Here is a 20011-nt window from a genome sequence, read left to right on the forward strand (position 1 = left end):
AGACCATCACCGATGCTGGTGACAATGCTGCCAACAAATTGACCTCAGAAGAACAGAAGGGATTCGGCCAGAGAGTCTTCGTAGAAAGCAGACCGGCGAAGAATGAGTTAGAATGAGCTTTATTGTACTTTAAAATCAGCTAAGATTCATGTCGCTCATTGTGAACAACAAATCGTCATCCTCTTCTTTGATCGTGATCTCTTTGCTTTTTTTCGTATCTTGAAGGCGAAGTTTTCTGTACTTCAATAGATGATTCAAATTTCTTTGAGTGATCATGTCTTCCTCCTCCTCATCATCATCAATTATTGCGTGCTCTTCATAAACATGTTCTTTAGAAGCCTCATCAGATATCGCACTGTCACCAGAGCCTAGCCCGGATGGTAGTCCTAGTATTGTTCCAGGCCTTGGCGACTGGCCAGATCCTCGTCTGTTGGAAGAAGAGTTACGTCGGCTCGAACTCTGCAAAATGTCACGGATAGAATTGGCTGATTGTGCGGAGTCCTGGTGATCCATTCGTGCGTAAGTTAAAGATTGAGAGATTGAGGCTGTAGATGAGCCTGGCCCCATGGTTGGAGGTGATATGGAATACCTTCGTGATGGGGACAATGAGAGAACTCCATGGGCACTTGTGGGTAAACTTGCATGTACCGAATCACTCAAGATATCATGAGTTTTCTGTAAGAGTTGAAATCGATTCAGAGATGACGGTGAAGTTTCACGTGACCGTGCTGAGGAAAGCCTTAAATTCGGCCTGGCATCAATCATACGCATGAGGTCATTTATATCTTCATCGACGTAGAATTGGTCTGGGTCTATGTCAGACGATGATAAGTCACTTGAACGACGATCGACCGATGTTCGGGAATGGAGACTCCCTCTGCGTGCTAACCTAAAAGAGGAAGAGAATTTTGTTGCTGGAGAGATTGTTGAATGGTCCTCAAGCACGGAGTTTATTGACGTTGGAATGCTATTTCTTGGATTCCGAAGAAGTTGTACAAGGGAAGCGTTAGAGCTTGAGCGATGATGAATTTGAAGAGGGATAGGCTGTGACTCAGTCCGGGCACAAAGTGTCGCAGTGAAGCCATGACCGGGACTACGACCAGGGCTGGACGATAAAACACCAGTCTTGAAAGGTTGTATTCCAACAGCCCGAGAAAGCCCACCTGTGACCGTGTTATCACGCGCTTTTCGACGTGTGCTTGCCCACCGAAAGGCAGTATTTCTACGGAAGCTGCAACTGATCTTCAAACTACCCATTGAAGTGGTTATAGATCGAAATTTTTTTTGGCTCAAATGGGAATAATAGCACTGACTTTGATCTTGCTCTTCTGAATTCTTCGATTCGCCCAGGAACGAATCACTTAAACCAATTCGATCTTTGCTGGAGATTGGCTCGCTACCATCTAATGTTCGAGTCCCTATTTTCCAGTTCCCCTCTTGAAAGAGCCTAAATGCAGGCATCAATCGTACAAATGTGTAGAGATTGCGAAAAAGAATGATCATTTTCTTGTAAATACCGTAGATCTCAGTAGAATTTTTGTCCAGGGTAGTCAAATCAAATTCTAGTAACCATCGTTCTAGAACAATCTCGTTGCGCTCGTAGTTACCAACGTTGATGACGACATCATCTTGGCTCAATCCATCGGCTCCCCCACGAAGGACCAGACTATCTGAATGCTCTGTTGGAACTACCAGAAAAACTTCTAAAACCATGGGTGGGATCGTTAGTAGGTCATTACCTTTCCAACGAGATAATGCAATCTTAGCACTAGAGGACAGTTCTGGAACCAGTAAGTTGAACCATTTATTGGGTTTAACAAAATCCAGACCTGAATCTTCACTTTTAGAAGGTTCGGATGAAAAAAATCGTCCGTGTGTAACCACATTCGCACCTTTGGAAAAAAATCCGTTCACAGATTGAACTAGTTTGGGCCTTCCTTTTACCGTCGAATTTGTTTTGGACATTGTAAAAGATTACGATCGATAATTGATAGTTCATAGAACAAGAGACATGTTAGATAGCGATTTAATAATTCGGACTCTTGAATGTCGGATGCGACAAATGCCCGCGATAGGGAAACACGAGATGAAGTAATCAACAATTATCTAGGTACAAAATTTTAATGCATCAAGGGATGCCAATATCCTACTCAGCTGACCATAACTTCTTAGTTCATGTTGATACACAAATTCCATTTGTTTCAGTTCAGAAGGTTGTAGAAACTCTAGTTCTTTGCCCTGAACATCATCTCGACTAACCTTATCAAGAAGAATTTTGTTGTCAATTTTAAGAGCTGTTAAACTTTCCAGTACTTGAGCTGCGTTGAACGCCAAAGACTTTAACATTAAATTTGTTCCAAGATCAAAGCGGTGGCGAAAAGCAAAAACTGAGCGAAGTGCATTCCGATCTTGAGTTTTCGGAACTTCTTGTATTTCTATAATCTGAAATTCAATAAGTTTGGCCAAATTTGTTCTGATTTCACTTGCTTTCATGAGTACCTTGTTTGCTAACATTTTCTCATCAATAAGTCTATGATCGATGATGCAGTTAAGTATTCTTAGGCAGGAAGCCCCCAGAACTGTTCCGATGCATGATTTGTATACTTGTATATTGATCACAGGGGCCAAATCAGTAAAAGGCACGAAGAAAGTGCCATGGTCTCCATGTGCAAGGAATGGAACTGATGAATCTTTGGCTAGAAGTTCAAGCAGCGCCTGCAACTTCGGCATCCTAGCTGGATCTTCTTCAGCGTAACGGGCTACATTGACGGGAGCAAGTAAGTTGGAACCGGAGCAATTATCTTCGAGTTTGATTTTCTTATGAACCGATGCTGCTGTGTGCTCTGAAGAAACAATGGGACGCTTTCCAGTCGAAAAAGCTTCACTCCAAATCGTGGAATCAAGAGCTCGGCGATACTCGGGAGATAATTTACTTAGAACATCACTCGGGTGAAACGTAACTTCGGGGTTACAATCATTGTCACGTTGCCTCTCCAAAGTTTCACGAACAGTAGCTGGTGATAATCCTGTGGTCGTAGATTGACCAGATCCGGCTACTAGTCGTAGTAAAACTGTTACATGCATGTTAAGAGGAGATTTTGTATGACGTTCCACGATGGAAAGTGCAGCCTGGTAGACTTGTCCTGCTACAGAACCTAAACGATGACGTGCCAAATTAGTCAATTGTAAGGTACGCTTGTGCTTGAGAAAGCGATCGAAATTAACAGCTAGCGCTACGTTACGCCTTACTTTTGAGATAGAAGGTGACTCACTTGTTACATTGGAGCTGACCAGGCCCATTCTTAGATGATCCAAAGACTCTGTCATTTTTCTGATAAAAGCAATACAAGTTTCCTCTCGAACCTGCGCGGTACGCTTTACATCACTTATCGTTTGACCTAAGTGCTCTTTATGATAACTAGCCTGGGTGGTTCTATAGAGATCATCCCATTGATCTTGTACCCCTTGAAACCCCTCTGATCCAGTAGGAATTAACCAATCATCTTCAATCAAATGCCGTGCAGCATTATGGATCTCCACACCATTGTCATCACGTTCTAGGTCACCAAGTCTGACATGCCCTGAAGTAATCACAGCTTGAAGGAGTGTAGCAGCATCTGGACCATGTTCGTGCCGCACAACTGCAATCATTTCTCCTCCATAAAGAAGGAGAAGAGGACCGGTTTCATGGAAATAATACCAGGTTTGCCCGGCCGAGTTCTTTTTAGACTTGTCGCCATCATTTTCATTAGAATGACTATTAGTTTTTTTCTCGGTATAATACACCACACAACTTAACTGAATCAAAGCTACCAGAGCAGCGTGAACCTTACGTTGAGGTATGCCTAAAGTGTTTCCTAAACGACCCACTGTCAAGCGGCCTTTCGCCATTAGTAGCCCTATTACATCGCTCGCCACAGGCCCTACGACCTGTCTGACTAACGTCGTGTATAGGTATGACTCAGGAGATTGGCTCCTGTTATAGTCTTTGTCCATGGGGGAAAAGAGAGAGAAAATTTGAAATAGATTATATAATCAGAATGCCATAAACTGCAGATTATGTCAGCGCCTTGCTGATATTTACCTTACCTAAGCCCTCGACCAATCAAAACCAACTCTTTCTCTTCATTACATACACTCAAAAGCCATGTTGAAGAACATCACTAGATCCTACGCCACTGCACCTGTTAAGGTCACCAGTACTTCTAGTACCCTCCTGTCGGCTCCATTGGCATCGGTTCGTATTGTTGTCGCAAACGCAGGTTCCAAAGCATCCCCTGCTGGCTTGGCTCACTTATTGTCAAGATCCAACGCTGTGGCCGACACAGACTCCAAGTCTGCCCTGCGCCTTCATAGGGAATCTGAGTTACTAGGTGGGCAAGTTCAGTCTAAGGTAACCCGAGATTCTATCATTTTATCTGCCACATTTCTTAAGGAACATGCACCGTTTTTCGTTTCTTCTATTGCTGACTTACTCACCAAGACTGTATACAAGCCCTATGAGTATGCAGAAATTATCAAGCCAGCAGCCTTAGCGGATTATATCATTGCTAATGGCTCTTCATCATTTGTTGCTCTCGAGGAATTACATTCTATTTCCTTCCGCCGTGGCCTGGGAAACCCTCTATTATATGACGGAGTAAGCCATTTCTCTCACGAGTCGTTGAAGGCCTATGCTGCGCAAGTGTATACGCGGGATAATATTCTTGTTACAGGGTCCAATTTGAATGAGGCAGATTTGAGCTCATTTGTTGCAGATTCTTCATTTTCTGACCTTTCTGTTGGCAATGGTCCTCCTTCTATTCCTCAAAAACAATTTTTAGGTGTTGAGTCTCGGATTCGCCGTGTTGGTGCCACCACAGCTGTCTTAGGTGTCCCTTTAGACATTTCAAATCTTGCCTCTTATCAACTGGTTGTTTCTAACCTGGTTGCTCGCGGCTTTGATTCGAAAGTACTTAGTTATGACAATGGTGCGTTGTTTTATGCTTCAGTTAGTGGTTCTACCAAGGAGGTCACCGCTCGGTTGAGAGATCTCAAGAAGGCTCTTTCTGATATCACTATGACCTATGCCCACTTGGCCGCTACTCAAGTTGCCAGGCAGAGCTTGTCTGTTAAAATAGAAGGAAGTTCAGCAGCTAACCTTTCTAAGACTAATCTCGTTGTCGTTGGTGATGTGGACGGTGTTCCTTACTTAGACGAATTGTAGATACAGTGCCGTTGATTGTCCTTTAAATATATTCACTTATTTAGGTTCAAAATACTATTCGATAATTTACCTTAACTTTGCTCTAGGTATGTATAGAAAACACTAAATCTGTTCAACAAACATGCGAGCGAATACTTTCGCCCACTGAACAAAAAATTACCTTACACGCTTTTTACTACCTTTATGAAGCACAGATTTATCAAAAAAGTTTAGAAACTCTCGGCGCGAACTTTGTTTCTTTTCCAAATGTCGTTTAATCCAATAAACCCGAAACCATTTTTGAAGTCCCTAATTAACAGATCTGTCATTGTCAAACTGAAATCATCAAATGTGGAATATCATGGCTTTCTACTCAGTGTGGACAACTACATGAACCTGTCACTCGACAGTAGCACTAAGGAGTTTGATCCTATAACAGAAGAGCTAACGCCACTTGGAAGTGACCTATTCATACGCTGCAATAATGTGCTATGGATCTCCACGACTGAAGAGCATGTTCACACCAGTAAAGCTCAGTGAGAGATCTAAGATTTACCGTTCTTATCGTTCGTCTTTGTTTCTAGGCTGTCCCAAAGTCGTTATTTGTAGTCTTTTTGGTGCTAAGTTCAGTCCTTAACTATTCAATTCATCTTTCTCGCGAAAATTAATTCAAATAGTTCATCGGGCTTCTTATCTATGATAATCTATACCATAAAATGTGAATTTCACTAATGAAACATTAAAAAATCGAGAGCAAAACTTGTGTTTGCTCTAGATACAGTGTCTGTTGGTTTGGTTTTTATATTATTGTTTATATATTGCTTTTACATCGTAATCAGCTCAAAATTTTTTGTACACTGTGTACGCCAGAAAATTTTCGCGAGCTACTCCTTTGTAGGTAAACCTATTCAGTCGAAACGACTTCATTCTCGGTGACCTTATTCGTTCAATTGAGGATATATGGAGTTAACAGGTGGTCAAATTTCCAAGGTAGAACAGCGTCCAAACGCGGTATTCATTAGAGGTGTTGGTCAACTTTCTACCTCAGATATAAAGCATTATCTTGACGCTCACCTCAAAGAAGGTTACACTTTTTCCACTAGACATCTCTTCGAAGACTTTAAATATCGAATTCAATGGGTTAATGACGAAAGCGTGGTTATTAACTTTATCTCAAGTGAGGGTGCCCTAAAAGCGTTAAGGTTACTTTCAACTCAAGATCTACCCCTCCACGAGGAACGTTTGGCCCAACCTTATCGACGCAAATCCAAGGATGATGGTCGAGATACTGACGATGATAAGGTAATACTTCATGTAAGACAGGCTCGTACCGATGATAAGAAAGAGCTCAATGCAAAAGCAAAATCCCGCTATTATTTACTCCATGGTGAGCCTGAGTTCTCATCTGGAGCAAGAAAAGGTAGATACCGAGAAAGAGATTCAGTGGTTTCGAAACCGATACAAACAACTGAAGATTTAATAACAGGGGAACTAGTTACTGGAAGGGACCAGGAAGTACGGCGTAGCGATGCCAATATGCTATTTCATAGGCTAGGTTCTAGTAAGGCATTCAAGACAAGAAATGAGGAGGATCTATTTCCTCAGTATGCTAATGGTCAGCAAATCGTTTCAAATGATGAGGAGGATCTTTTCCCTCAATACCTTCGTGATAGGTCTCCAAAGAGATGATGGATTATATTATATCTGTAGAAACGTAAGTTGGCACCATTTTCACTACAGTAAGTGGCTCTGTCAGAGCTCGAATACCTAACTCTCTGGTATAAGAAACTAAGAATTTCGCCTCTTCGTCTTCACTAAACGAAAAAGTTTCTTGTCACCTCTTAGCATGTTTATGTTGCCAGCACTTTTCCTTCGACTGGCTTTATTTCTGACTATACCTGCTGATATTGAAAGCATCATACAAGATTCAGTCTTGTTTTCAACGCCAACCAATTCTTACAAGCAGCTGCAAGAGGAGTTTTTTCTTCAACACATCAGGCACACAGTAACAACCAGTCCACTTCTGATTACAATCTTGAACTTGATTAATAATGATCAGTTTTTGACAAACTTGATCTACTCTGTTGTGGACATTTCTATAGCATATCTTTTGGTATCTACAATTGGGAGATTTACAAAGGTCGATAGGGAGAGAATATTGAAGCTCTACTTGTTCAATCCTTTGGTGTTACTCTCGTTGGTCAGCAAAACTACCACAATTTTCAACAACTTGTTCATAGTTGCGGCCCTCAATGCACTCACAGTTTCATGCTATTGTCTTTCAGCCATATTTATTGCCACATCTGCCTATTTCACGTACTACTCTTGGTACCTCATGGTGCCTATACTAACTTATATCTACAAAGAAACGCAGTGTACTTTAATTGTGATTAAAACACTATTAGTCTTTGCGGCTACCACAGTTGCAATAATGTTATTAACCACACAAAGTAAGGAAGAGTTCTTCACGTACTACAGGGAACTCTCAAGTTTCACTACTATAACTCCGAATTTAGGTTTGTGGTGGTACTTTTTCACAGAGATATTCGAATTTTTCCACAATTTCTTTATCGTAATGTTCAATCTTTACACATTTGTTTATGTGATACCACTAACTCTCAAATTCCAAGGAAGACAAGATTATCGCAAGGGACTTATTTTTTCCATTTGGGTTATTCTTGCTCTTGAAGCTATCTTCAAACCATATCCAGTTATTGCGGATCATATACTTGTTCACTCTTATGTACCTCTCTGGAGTCTATGCTTTCATGACTTGAAGTTTCCGTTACTATTAAGTTATCTTGCGAATATGGTACTTTTATTAATGCTGCCTACATTTTACTTTATGTGGATTAATCTGTCATCAGGAAACGCAAACTTTTTTTATGCAATTGGTTTGGTGTTCAGCTTTATACAGGTGGCTGTGCTCATGGATTTCATATGGGCGATGATTCAAAATAGTCACCGAGCATGTTATGGGTTCTCTAGAAAGAGGCTGACTCAGATTTAGCAATAATGCATTCATACTTCGTTAAAGGAGCACTTATGATCATAAAGAGATGAAACGAAAAAACAAATAATGCGTGGGCTCCATAGCAGGATGGTATCTTCAAAGCTATCATAAGGGATCGAAGGACGGACAGTACTGTGATGCGATGGCGAGAGCAAATAATCCGAAAGGAATTTCATCCCTAAGTACACATGGTGAACGTCTTTGAGCCAAAGCACGTTGCTAAACTGGCCTAAGTTTGATCATCGTGCAAATTCAGTTATATGATGAGTCTAGTTCCTTGATTTCTTTTGTTTGATTCAATTATGAGATGGGAAATTGACAGTCCCGCAAGTTCTAGCAGTGATACCGTTCTTGTTCTTCTCTTCGTGCTATCACATGGCCCTGGAGTGAGTTTATAGTGGCGGCAGAATACATGCCAGGTTTCAATTGAGCTGCTCCGAGCCATTTTGTACTTTTTCAGATTGCGCTTCGAAGGACATCCCAAGCCTCAGTGGCGTAAGTAAAGAATATAACTCATATTGAACTATATATCACCCGCTATCACGTTATTACTTCATCGCTCTTCCGGTGTCCTCAATTGCAGAACATAGGTATTTGTGTTATTTAATGTTAACGTGAATAAATCAGTTTTTTTTTCTTGAGCCAGTATTCAATAGTCTGAAGGAAATTGCCACCTGAAAAAGACACCTTTCAGTTCATTTGCAGAGGTGAACATAGGTACTAGGTCAAGTTCTATTTCCCGTTTGCGGAATCATTTTTTATTTAATCTTGCCCTAAGGTGAGTATCATTTATTTTTCCCAAGATCAAACCAATTCGGTTCGATTGTTTTTCTTGTAAACATGTTAATCTTGAAACCTCGTCTTTCAGACTGGACAGTTCTTCGTCTTTATCTAACTTGCCATGCGGACGGTAATTCAACCCTGACACACACATACTTTCCATTCGTAGGTTAGCATGTAGCACCTCTAGTTTTTGGTGCGAATCATTGGTTGATTTGATGGCTTCATCGATCTGCTCTTTCAGATATGTACTTTCATTTATCAAATTGGTTTTTCGATGTCTCATACCCTTAACCAAGGCTTGAAAATTGTAGAACTCAGAATACACAGTTACCTGTGAGTTGTTCACAGGTAGAGAAACCACTTCATTCTTTAAGCACGTGAAGATCCCTTCAAAAGATTTTGCAATCTTACTGGCTTTACCTATCCTAGCATCTAAGTAGTTCATTTTCCTTTGTATTACATTGATATCATCCGCAATTTTGGACATTTGCTGATAGACTGTCAAAACGTCCGTATTTCTAATTTTGGTGATGCAGTCAAATGTCCGCAGATGGTCATTTCTTGTTCTTAAAACCATAGAATGGACTCCAAATTGATGTATCAACGTATGGGTTAGAAGTCTCGACTGCAAAGGGCTTGCGTCATTCATATTGTGTATTCCAATAACGAAAGCTACGTTTCGAATCTTCAACGGGTTTGTTAAATAATCCTGCACAAGACGTTTGAGCTCATAGTACAGTATGTGTTGTTGCTCTCGTTGTTTTTTAACCATATTTCTTAATACAAGTTCCACATCGTCATGTTCGTTCACTTTTTGATCTTCCTCAGGATCATATCGAACCTCAGTCAATAAAGACATTTCTACATCCAGCGATGTGAATTCTGGAATCGAAGGCAATTGGGGTAAAGGCCAGTCCAGTATTTTGTCTGTATCCAAAGATGATAGCCAGTCATTTAAATAAGACAAGTTGGTAGCATATATCGGTCGTAATTCGCTAGGTATAACACCAACCCTGTCTCGTAATACGACGATTGCAGCAATCATCGGCTTTAAATATCGAGTTAAGGAATCACGGTTGGAATTGCTCTTCTCTCTGAAATAAATTGCAATATGGTCCACCGTGTTAATGGGAACTAGCCTCACCATGGGTGCTGGTGAACTTCTAGCTTCCCTTTTGTTGAACAGTAATGCAAGGATGAAATCATTCATATCTTGGTCTTGTCCACTATTATTAAGGCACGTAATGTCAAATAGGAAGCAAACGGAGATACGGTTTTCCAGCAGCTCTTTCATCATCTCTTTGTTCATTTCTTCCTTCTTGGAAGGTATCAGATGGACAGTCACGTTGTGTAATTTTCTATTCATATCTCTAGGTTTAGTACCGTGGTATTTCCGAATGTTAACCTTGAAGCTAGTTAGAAACCCTTCCAACAAATCTACAGTTTTTCCAGGACGGGAGACCACAACAATGTGGGTTTCGGGGGGTGAACTGGTTGCGCTTCCTGCACCATTAGTTCGGCGTTTTTTGTCTTTGTATAGTTTATTTCTGCACTCGATGTAACTCTCCATCAAGTATCCCAGTATTTTAAACTTACCACTTGTGGCACTCAATAATTGTGAAATATCTCTTGTCACCAAAGATTTTGGCATGTAGTGTGTTATCAGTAAATAAGGATGGTTGACTACTAGTTGAGTATTTAATAGTAGAGTCTCTAAACTGTCTAAGATTACTTGATCCTGGGTACTTTCTAATTGATTCTTTTCATCTTGACCAATTCGCTCATAGAACTTCAGAATATCACTATAATGCAAGGACACTATCTGATCAATTAATTCTTTCTGGAAATCACTTAGTGGAGTGATTAATCTGTAATCTCCATTTCTGACATCATACTCAAGATTGAAATGGCTTGGATCGATAATCGGAGGTTCGGGAGTGGTATCCAGTATTCGCAAAAGGTCCATCCCGATGATGAAGTAATTGTAGATGCAGTCAAATCAGCTTTTGGTCCAGTCAGGATTATTGCTTGAACAGCTTAGTTATGTTAACCCCAAGTATTGGTGTAGTGATGCACAAACAAGTTTCCACCTCACGAAACTCTCTGTGAGTGTTAACAAAAACGAAAGGGAAATACTACACTTAGAAAAAAAAAAAAGAAAAACTCAAGAGACATTTAAAGGAGAATTGAGTACCTGCCAGACTATCAATCGAATCATTATAGTCGTAATTATTTACATGTTCAGTGATGATTTGATTAGTGTTATGGTTTGTCACGTGATAGTTCTGTTTTTCAGAGTCGAGAATAAAAATATGGTCACAACTCAACACTATTGATAATGGTAAACCTTACGAAAGGTACGTTCCTTGGGACTATTCAAATATTGCACAAGATTACAGCAATTGTACTGACTGACTGTTAGGTGAAATTGCCCTTTATGATAGGCAAATTAGGCTATGGGGCTTCGAAGCGCAGCATCGGATTCGAAGTAGCCATATTCTTGTAATCAACTTCTCTTGTGTTGGAGCAGAAATAGTTAAAAATCTAGTGCTGGGAGGGCTGGGATTTCTCACCATTATTGATTCGGGGAAGATTTTAGAACAAGACTTGAGTGGAAATTTTTTCTTTGACGTTTCATTGCTGGGATGTTCAAAACTGGATAGCACTGTCAAAGAACGAATTCAGGAACTTAATCCTCGTGTTGATATTGTTACAGATACTTGTACATGGGCAGAAAAATCACAAGCATGGTTTAATCGATTTGATATAATTATTTGCACCGAATTTGATGCTACTCAGATCGAAAGTATAAGCCGCACATCTCGATCGTTGAATATACCTCTCTACGTTGTCAATACACATGGTCTATATGGAATGATCTTTGTCGATCTAATAGACCACAGTTCTCATCTACGACTTGCGAAAAATAGAATCAGAAGGAAGCCTGGTCGTTCAAACTCAGTCAGAGAAATTGTGCATGTTGAAGAAAAAACTGAGAATGATGTGGAGTACGAAGATTGCCTCATTCAAAACTATTACACTTCTTTCGACAGAATCTTGGAGAAACCTAAATTAAAGGAGTTTTTTCCGACCATGAAAAAATTAAACAAGATTGACAGCACTCTAATCGTTCTTCTAGGATGCCTGAAAATCCCAACCTCATACAACTATCCAATTGGAACCGTTCAGGTTACTAAATTGGAACTTCTAGAATTTGCTAATGAAATTGCTCGTAAATTGGGTCTCACGAGTCTAGATCTCAACGATTTAATTCTTCAAGATGTTGCAAGGCAATTTGGTTGTGAGTTCCAACCCGTGGCGGCTATATTAGCCGGATGTTTGTCTCAGGATGTAATTAACATGCTCAGCAAGAGGGAAAATCCTATTAACAATCTACTTATATTTAACGGAAAGAAAGCAGAAATGCCTATCTATACTATTTAGTACTCTTTTGCTGATTTATACAGCTTAATTGTTCTATCCCATCCTGAGCTGAAAATTGACTGGCCACTTTTCGTGATGTCACAACTCATCACCTTGTCTGTATGGCCCTTGATAGTTTTAATCTTGACCCAGTTATCACTGCTGAATATATTGATAGTATTATCGTAACTGGAACTAATCATTACATTATCTAGCAACCTGACATCTGAAATAAGTTTGGAGTGAGCAGGAATGGATACTTTTTCTTTTTGCATTCGCATATCCCAGATTTTAATGCTGCCATCACTCGAGGCTGTGGCTAATTCATATCCATTGTACCTCCAAGATGAACCGTAAATAGACCCCATGTGACCCTCTAGGTTCGAAATACACTTTCCCAACCTCAAATCCCATATTTTAACAATACCGTCTAGCCCTGCCGATGATATCAAAGATCCATTTGGTTGGTGCTCTACTGTGAACACTGGTTTTGTGTGGCCTTCTTGAAGAAGTAATTGTTGCTGTGTTTCTACATCCCAGTACCGCCATGTTGAATCGAATGAAGCACTCGCTAAGTAACGACCCATAGGATGGAAAGAGAGTCTTGCAACACGGTCGTTGTGGCCCTGTAGTTTCGAATCTCTGGAGTTATTGGTCTCAGTATTTTTAGTATCTGTGTCTGTGTTGTACTGAAATAGGTTGATAGTACCATCGCTTTGGCTAGTCGCTATGATCCTGCTGTCATAGTACCAATCAATGCCACCTATTTTGCTATTGTTTCCATATAAAACTCTTCGCAGGCTTAGGTCTTGAGAATTCAAGATGTACGTATTACCATCCCAAGAACCTGCAGCGACTGCTTGGTCATCCGGTGATACTCTTACAATAGAGATACATCGACCTGTTAGAGACTGGGAATTATTTAAACAAAATGTGGAATACAGTGCATTAACCCTGCGTTTCTCCATTAAAATCTCATTCAAACTATTGTTTTTTACAAACAGTCTAAAGCCTTTGTGCATCCTTGAAGTCTGTTTTAATGACCACTTGGCAATTCTCATGCGACAATGGTATAAATTCTCGGATCCTGGTGTGTAGAATTCCTCATTTTCATCTGATTCTTCTATAGACACATTGGGGTAGGATGAAAGCTTAGGCTCATAAAAGCGATCTGCAGATGTTGCTTCTGATACCCTTTGCTTATTCTCATCATATTCGCTGTGGCTCATAATTTGTTCATTTAATTCCCTTGGACTTCTGGAAGCACTCCGATTCTTGGTGAACGTTTGCATTTGCAAATTGTTTTCTTATCTGGGTTTCGTGGAGTTGATACTGCAAAATGTCAAGTTTGGGCAGATTTAACAATTTAATGTAAAGCAAAAGCCAAAACTTCCGCGCTAAATTTCCATTCTCTTTGCAGAGTTCGGTGTCTAAAAGCGAAGAGAATCCTCCAATGCGTCCTTAACACCCTCCTAGTCGTTACTTAATTGACAAAGCGATTTTGAAAATACAATTCTTTGTTATTAGCTTTTTTTCTTATGCAGAACCTACACCACACTATTCGACGATTAAACCATATAATAACGAGAATCGATCAATACCAGGGCCAGACACTCCCTCCACAAGAAACGTGATCCTTGCTTTAAAGTTGAAGCTAACGCCACGAACATAGGATTTTTAGTTTTCTGGTCATCATCTAGTATGGTTGAAAAATAACTGAATATATCTAGTAGTCAGCGAAACTGTACCTTAACGAATTTACAGGATTACATTCCGTCACTATCAAGGTTGGGCATGTTATCAGAAATCAATCCAAGCTCGTAGCTTGGGTCAATTGTCGGGCAGTTTCAAAGTTGCGAAATTTGCCACTGTCTTAGGAAAATAGGAACTTCAATGTCGATGAATGGATACTGCATAGCTATCCCAATGAGTCATTGAAGCTACCAACTACAAAAATGCGTTCTGATAAGCTTTGGAAATTTGTAGATAGCACAATTGTCCGGCTTGCAAATTACTGTTATAGAATCGATGTGATCAATATGATCAGGGACAGTTGCCCATAGCTCGTACTTGTTTGTTATCGGAGAAACTGAACTTAAAACAGTACCTTTATATCAGATAGAAATCGGATGCCCACATATCGAAAGGTGCGGTGTTATAGCAGGATTAAATAGAGTTAGTAAATTTACAAGATACGCCTTCCTTGTCCCCCTTCGATACTCAAAGTGAATATTCTCCCAAAAATTCGTGCTCGCCATTTCTTTGAGTTCAGGTCTACAATTATTAGCAGTTATTTCCCCTTCAATGTCGATCAAAATTGCGATAGACAGAGGAGGAACTTTTACAGATTGTATAGGGAATCCGGGGACAGGTAAGGCTGAAGATGACGTTATTTTGAAAATTTTATCGGTAAATCCAAATAATTATCCAGATGCCCCTTTGGAAGGGATTAGGCGACTCTTAGAAATATTTCGCAAGAAGAAGATACCCAGAGGCCAGCCTTTGGATATGAGTGATGTTCGGGTCATTTTGATGGGTACCACAGTAGCCACCAATGCTCTTTTGGAAAGAAAAGGAGAAAGATGCGTCTTAGTAACCACGAAAGGTTTCAAAGATTGTCTAATTATAGGGGATCAAACAAGACCCAAAATCTTTGACTTGTCAATTACAAAACCAGATGTGCTTTACGACTCGGTTATAGAAATTGATGAAAGAATCACACTGGAAGACTATACTGAAGATCCCGATCCTCGTGCTGTGTCTCCACCCAACAATGATTATCTAGTCAAGGGTCGCACAGGAGAAACTGTGAGACTAATCAAGAAGGTTAACGAAGCTGAAGTAGCGAGTCTTCTTCGGCTTGTATACAAACGAGGGGTGAGATCTATCGGTGTCTGCCTTGTTCACTCTTATCTTTACCCTGAGCACGAAGCAATAATCGGTCGAATTGCAAAGGAAATTGGATTTACTCAAATTTCTTTATCTTCGTCATTGTCTCCTATCATCAAGTTTGTTTCACGAGCTAATTCATGTATTGCTGATGCTTACTTGACGCCCGAGATAAAAAAGTACTTAGCGGGATTCCAACTTGGTTTACAAAATGGAATTTACGATGAATCTCAATCCAATTACTCTGGAGTGAGAACGCAATTTATGCAATCAGATGGCGGTCTAGTAGACGCACTGTCATTCTCTGGACTTAGGGCTATTTTGTCTGGACCAGCTGGCGGTGTTGTGGGTTATCTTAAGACTTGTTACAATCCAAAACTGAAGATTCCTTTGATTGGTTTTGATATGGGTGGCACTTCGACGGATGTTTCTCGTATTGGTGCCGATGGTGAATTTGAACATGTTTTTGAAACCGTAACTGCAGGTATCACTATTCAAGCTCCCCAATTAGATATCAACACAGTTGCTGCTGGAGGCGGTTCAATATTGTCCTTTCGTAATGGATTGTTTAAAGCAGGTCCTGAATCCGCATCTTCAGATCCTGGACCACTTTGCTATCGTAGGAATGGACCGTTAACCATAACTGACGCCAATTTGTTTTTGGGAAGACTAGTACCTGAATATTTCCCCAAGGTCTTTGGTACCTCAGAGGACCAAACTTTGGATTTAGATGGTGTCACAAAAGCATTTGTTGAACTCACAAATAAAATCAATGACAGTGTTTCTCAAAAAATGTCAACAGAAAAAGTAGCTCTAGGGTTTATTGAAGTTGCCAATGAAACTATGGCAAAGCCGATCAGGGCGATAACAGAGGCAAAAGGTTTTAATTTATTACAACATAGACTGGTGTCATTTGGAGGAGTAGGAGGGCAGCATGCTGTTGCTGTAGCTGAGAGTTTGGGTATTCGCACTGTAATTATCCATAGATATTCATCTGTTCTTTCTGCTTACGGGATGGCTCTAGCAGATGTTGTTGAAGAAGCCAGACAACCAACATCGATGGTATTGCTTGATGACGAAAGCTACCTTCTACTGCCTTTTGAGGAGTTGAAAGATCAGGTAAAGCGAAAGTTAATCAAAGAAGGCTTTACTGAGAGAACTATTGAACTGCAGCTATATTTGAATTTGAGGTATAAAGGAACAGAGTCGTCTTTGATGATTCCGAATGTTGAAGAGACGACTTTTTTGGCCACGTTTGAAGAACACCACAAACGAGAATTTGGTTTCATTTGTCGAGATAAAGAAGTCTTGATTGATGACCTCAGAGTCCGAGGAATTGGTAGGAATGATTCTACAGTGAGCAAGAACAGCTTTCTAGATGATGAGTTTGAGAGTTTGAGGGCTTCTGGTAGAATTCAACTGGTTGATTCATGTCTCTCAGATTTGAGTAAGAACACTTTATTTGGTACCAAAAGGCTAAAAACTCCTGTATATAGGTTGGAAAAGCTTCTTATTGGCAGTAGAATTAAGGGACCGTCTATTATTGCTGATCAAACTCAAACAAATGTCATTCCTCCCAATTATGAAGCTGTTGTTCTGACTAACCATCTTCTGGTCAGTAAGGCAGAAAGTACTTACAGCTATGAAAAGCCATTACATGAAGTAGGCATTCCAATTGATCCAATTCTACTTTCAATATTTAGCCATCGATTTATGGATATTGCAGAACAGATGGGAGTATCTCTTCAAAAGACTTCAGTTTCCACAAATGTTAAAGAGAGGCTGGATTTTTCATGTGCTCTTTTTGATGATGAAGGCAATTTAGTTGCTAATGCTCCTCATGTTCCGGTCCATTTGGGGTCAATGTCTACTTGTATATCTAGGCAATCTGAACTTTGGAAAGGAAAGTTGAAGAAGGGAGATGTGCTGTTCACCAATCACCCTTCAAAGAAGACGGGTGGAACGCATTTACCCGATATCACTGTTATCACTCCAGTTTTTGACGATCAGGACTCCAAAATTATTTTCTATGTGGCTTCAAGAGCACATTTCTCTGATATTGGTGGTAAAATGAACTCTCCTGGATCTATGCCTCCAGACTCGAAGGAACTATATGAGGAAGGTGCTATAGTTTACTCAGAGCTACTGGTTGAAAATGGAGAGTTTCGAGAAGGCCATGTTGTAAACTTGTTTGTAGACCAACCGTCGAAGTACCCTGGATGCCATGGATCAAGAAGTATTTCCGATAATTTGTCTGACCTCAAAGCTGAGATTGCTGCAAATCAAAAAGGTATTAGTTTGCTCATGAACCTAATACAAGAATTTGGCTTACCTGTCGTCTCCAAATATATGAAAGCTATACAGGATAACGCTCAAGAAACCGTTAAAAACATGCTGAGAGACCTTTTTACCAGAAAACTTGTTGACGATGTAGAGACGCGTAATGGCATCCTTTATGCAGAGGGCTCTGAATTTTTAGACGATGGTTCTCAGATTCATTTACGAATCTCTTATAACTTAAAGACAGAAGAAACCATTTTTGATTTTTCGGGAACTTCGCATCAAGTTTATGGAAACTTGAACGCACCGGAGTCTATTACCTATTCCGCAATTATATATTGTCTTCGTTGCTTGGTGGATGACAACATTCCGTTGAATCAAGGATGTCTTAAGCCAGTTCGGGTCAACATTCCGCCAAGCAGTATACTTTGCCCTGATGATGGATGTGCTGTAGTAGCAGGGAACGTCATCACTTCACAGAGGGTCACAGATGTGATATTGAAAACATTAAGAGTTATGGCCGCCTCTCAAGGTGACTGTAACAATTTCACCTTTGGGTCGAGCTACAATCTTCCTCAAGGAGCAAGGAAGACTAATTCATATTACGAAACTATTGCCGGTGGGCACGGAGCTGGGCCTGGTTGGAACGGTACTGATGCAGTTCATACCAATATGACTAACACTAGGATGACTGATGTTGAGATCTTTGAGAAGCGCTACCCTGCTATTGTTCATGAATTTAGTGTCAGGCCAGGTTCCGGAGGGCAAGGCCTTCATGTGGGAGGTTGTGGAGTGGTCCGAGAGATTGAATTCCGTATACCAGTGAAGGCTTCTATTTTGTCGGAACGACGAGTCAATGCCCCATTTGGCTTGAAAGGAGGTGGCTGCGGTGCAAGAGGTCTGAACATTTTAAAGAGACAAAGTTTGGATCTTCAAGGGAACATTATGGGATACAAAAATTACAACTTAGGAGGAAAAAATACTGTTGATATGATTCCAGGAGATCGAATTGTGCTGATGACTCCAGGAGGTGGAGGGTGGGGGAGCATTCATGACACGAATCCTCACAAAGTGACTAATAAGTCTCAAGGGGAAGATTTGTTTGTTGGAAAGGGTTCTCTCTCGAGTAGGTACGCTGCTCAGCATGCTGTTTGAACTCATTCTTAAGCAACTTCTAGCCATTAGGTCCTTTATTGTTAAGTATGATTTTCGATTGAAAAGTAAAAACCATTCTAGCTCTATTAATTTTTCTTTCCTATTCATTTTTCTTAGAATAAAATGCAATTCTGGACTTCATTTTATCATCTGGTGATATTAATGTTTTCGTGATGAATGGCGCTTTTAAGAAGCAAGATAAAAGAGTCATAAGCATTGTTCGTCATTACATGGCGCTGATACAGATTTAAATAACTAACAGCAATAATTGAGCTATCTAATCGCCCCCACAAAATCGCGAGATCTTTCATTATCACAAAGATCCACATATACATCGACGAAAAACTCACCGTAATTATCATTCACTGAGATGTCCCAACAGCATCTTCAAAACTCAGATCATGTTAAATTAGAAATATCCGGCCGTCGTCCAAGCAACTCTTTAGGCTCACGCTTTTCCTGGGTAAAGAGACTGATGAACAGTAAACAGAATAGCCCTTCTTATTCAGCAATTCCACTTGCCACAAGAAATAGTAGAAAGAGGGCTGATATGACCTCGATGGAGCTACCGATGTCACGGAAGACACATAATAAGACGCAAGAGAAACAGTCAACACTTACCACTGACGTTCAGGATAGTATTACGGATAATAGTAGTACCGTTCCTATTCTATCTCTTTCATCAGCATCGTTGGGAACTAGCTCTTTGCTTGTGGATGATAACAAATCTCAGGGAAGCTCATTGACTACATCACTTTCGGCCTCTGCCCAACTGGGTAGTATGAGCCTCAGTCTGAACGGTACCCCTGCCAGTAATGCATGGGTTCTCAGTAACCATGATGCCGCGAGCATTGTTACCTTGGCAAGCTCAACCAGGAATAGAGCTCGTAGACCGAGTTTTGACACTAATGCATCCACTTCTGGTATTGCACCGTCTTCTCTTAACGAACGAATCTCAGTTGCGGCAGCAACAGGCAATCATGAAAGCACACAAAATCCCTCAATAGATGGGATTATCAATGAGAATGATCTGTCCCATTTGCACACATGTAGGTCAAGAGAAAATTCGTCTGTCAGGAGCATAAAATCTCATGCGACAGCACGCACTGGGAAAAGCTGATGGCAATCATCCCACTTCTTTTTATACTTCTCTACGAATTTTGAACTAGAGATGAGTAATCATTTGTATGCATGACGTACTGTATTTTTTGGACTATAATTCTACTCACATACTAAAAGCGAGTAAATAACAGAATAGACGGATATGCAATAGATTGAAAGTG

General features: G+C 40.4%; 11 protein-coding genes across 11 annotated transcripts; 7 read left to right on the top strand and 4 right to left on the bottom strand.

Annotated features, from left to right (window-relative positions):
• Positions 1–135: 135 nt before the first annotated feature.
• PAS_chr2-2_0432 (Regulatory subunit of the Atg1p signaling complex) lies at positions 136–1965 on the bottom strand (the record flags this gene model as incomplete). The annotated part of the gene is made up of 1 exon (XM_002491712.1): positions 136–1965. The coding sequence occupies one exon, from the start codon at positions 1963–1965 to the stop codon at positions 136–138; it is 1830 nt and encodes a 609-aa protein (XP_002491757.1).
• Positions 1966–2106: 141 nt separating this feature from the next.
• Positions 2107–3996, bottom strand: PAS_chr2-2_0431 (RNA polymerase III subunit C82; the record flags this gene model as incomplete). Its single annotated transcript, XM_002491713.1, has 1 exon — positions 2107–3996. The coding sequence occupies one exon, from the start codon at positions 3994–3996 to the stop codon at positions 2107–2109; it is 1890 nt and encodes a 629-aa protein (XP_002491758.1).
• A 151-nt stretch (positions 3997–4147) lies between these two features.
• Positions 4148–5206, top strand: PAS_chr2-2_0430 (Subunit 2 of the ubiquinol cytochrome-c reductase complex; the record flags this gene model as incomplete). The annotated part of the gene is made up of 1 exon (XM_002491714.1): positions 4148–5206. The coding sequence occupies one exon, from the start codon at positions 4148–4150 to the stop codon at positions 5204–5206; it is 1059 nt and encodes a 352-aa protein (XP_002491759.1).
• Positions 5207–5452: 246 nt separating this feature from the next.
• Positions 5453–5725, top strand: PAS_chr2-2_0429 (Core Sm protein Sm F; the record flags this gene model as incomplete). The annotated part of the gene is made up of 1 exon (XM_002491715.1): positions 5453–5725. One exon carries the CDS (start codon positions 5453–5455, stop codon positions 5723–5725), a length of 273 nt encoding a protein of 90 aa, XP_002491760.1.
• Positions 5726–6145: 420 nt separating this feature from the next.
• PAS_chr2-2_0428 (Hypothetical protein) lies at positions 6146–6874 on the top strand (the record flags this gene model as incomplete). Its single annotated transcript, XM_002491716.1, has 1 exon — positions 6146–6874. The coding sequence occupies one exon, from the start codon at positions 6146–6148 to the stop codon at positions 6872–6874; it is 729 nt and encodes a 242-aa protein (XP_002491761.1).
• A 157-nt stretch (positions 6875–7031) lies between these two features.
• On the top strand, positions 7032–8195 carry PAS_chr2-2_0427 (GPI transamidase subunit; the record flags this gene model as incomplete). The annotated part of the gene is made up of 1 exon (XM_002491717.1): positions 7032–8195. One exon carries the CDS (start codon positions 7032–7034, stop codon positions 8193–8195), a length of 1164 nt encoding a protein of 387 aa, XP_002491762.1.
• Positions 8196–8949: 754 nt separating this feature from the next.
• Positions 8950–10947, bottom strand: PAS_chr2-2_0426 (Subunit of a possibly tetrameric trichostatin A-sensitive class II histone deacetylase complex; the record flags this gene model as incomplete). Its single annotated transcript, XM_002491718.1, has 1 exon — positions 8950–10947. The coding sequence occupies one exon, from the start codon at positions 10945–10947 to the stop codon at positions 8950–8952; it is 1998 nt and encodes a 665-aa protein (XP_002491763.1).
• A 372-nt stretch (positions 10948–11319) lies between these two features.
• PAS_chr2-2_0425 (Nuclear protein that acts as a heterodimer with Uba2p to activate Smt3p (SUMO)) lies at positions 11320–12425 on the top strand (the record flags this gene model as incomplete). The annotated part of the gene is made up of 2 exons (XM_002491719.1): positions 11320–11338; positions 11404–12425. The coding sequence occupies 2 exons, from the start codon at positions 11320–11322 to the stop codon at positions 12423–12425; spliced, it is 1041 nt and encodes a 346-aa protein (XP_002491764.1).
• On the bottom strand, positions 12422–13696 carry PAS_chr2-2_0424 (Splicing factor, component of the U4/U6-U5 snRNP complex; the record flags this gene model as incomplete). The annotated part of the gene is made up of 1 exon (XM_002491720.1): positions 12422–13696. One exon carries the CDS (start codon positions 13694–13696, stop codon positions 12422–12424), a length of 1275 nt encoding a protein of 424 aa, XP_002491765.1.
• A 1012-nt stretch (positions 13697–14708) lies between these two features.
• On the top strand, positions 14709–18728 carry PAS_chr2-2_0423 (uncharacterized protein; the record flags this gene model as incomplete). Its single annotated transcript, XM_002491721.1, has 1 exon — positions 14709–18728. The coding sequence occupies one exon, from the start codon at positions 14709–14711 to the stop codon at positions 18726–18728; it is 4020 nt and encodes a 1339-aa protein (XP_002491766.1).
• Positions 18729–19098: 370 nt separating this feature from the next.
• PAS_chr2-2_0422 (Hypothetical protein) lies at positions 19099–19848 on the top strand (the record flags this gene model as incomplete). The annotated part of the gene is made up of 1 exon (XM_002491722.1): positions 19099–19848. The coding sequence occupies one exon, from the start codon at positions 19099–19101 to the stop codon at positions 19846–19848; it is 750 nt and encodes a 249-aa protein (XP_002491767.1).
• Positions 19849–20011: the final 163 nt, after the last annotated feature.

This window comes from Komagataella phaffii, chromosome 2 (genome assembly GCF_000027005.1).
Source record: "Komagataella phaffii GS115 chromosome 2, complete sequence".
Taxonomy (NCBI): domain Eukaryota; kingdom Fungi; phylum Ascomycota; class Pichiomycetes; order Pichiales; family Pichiaceae; genus Komagataella; species Komagataella phaffii.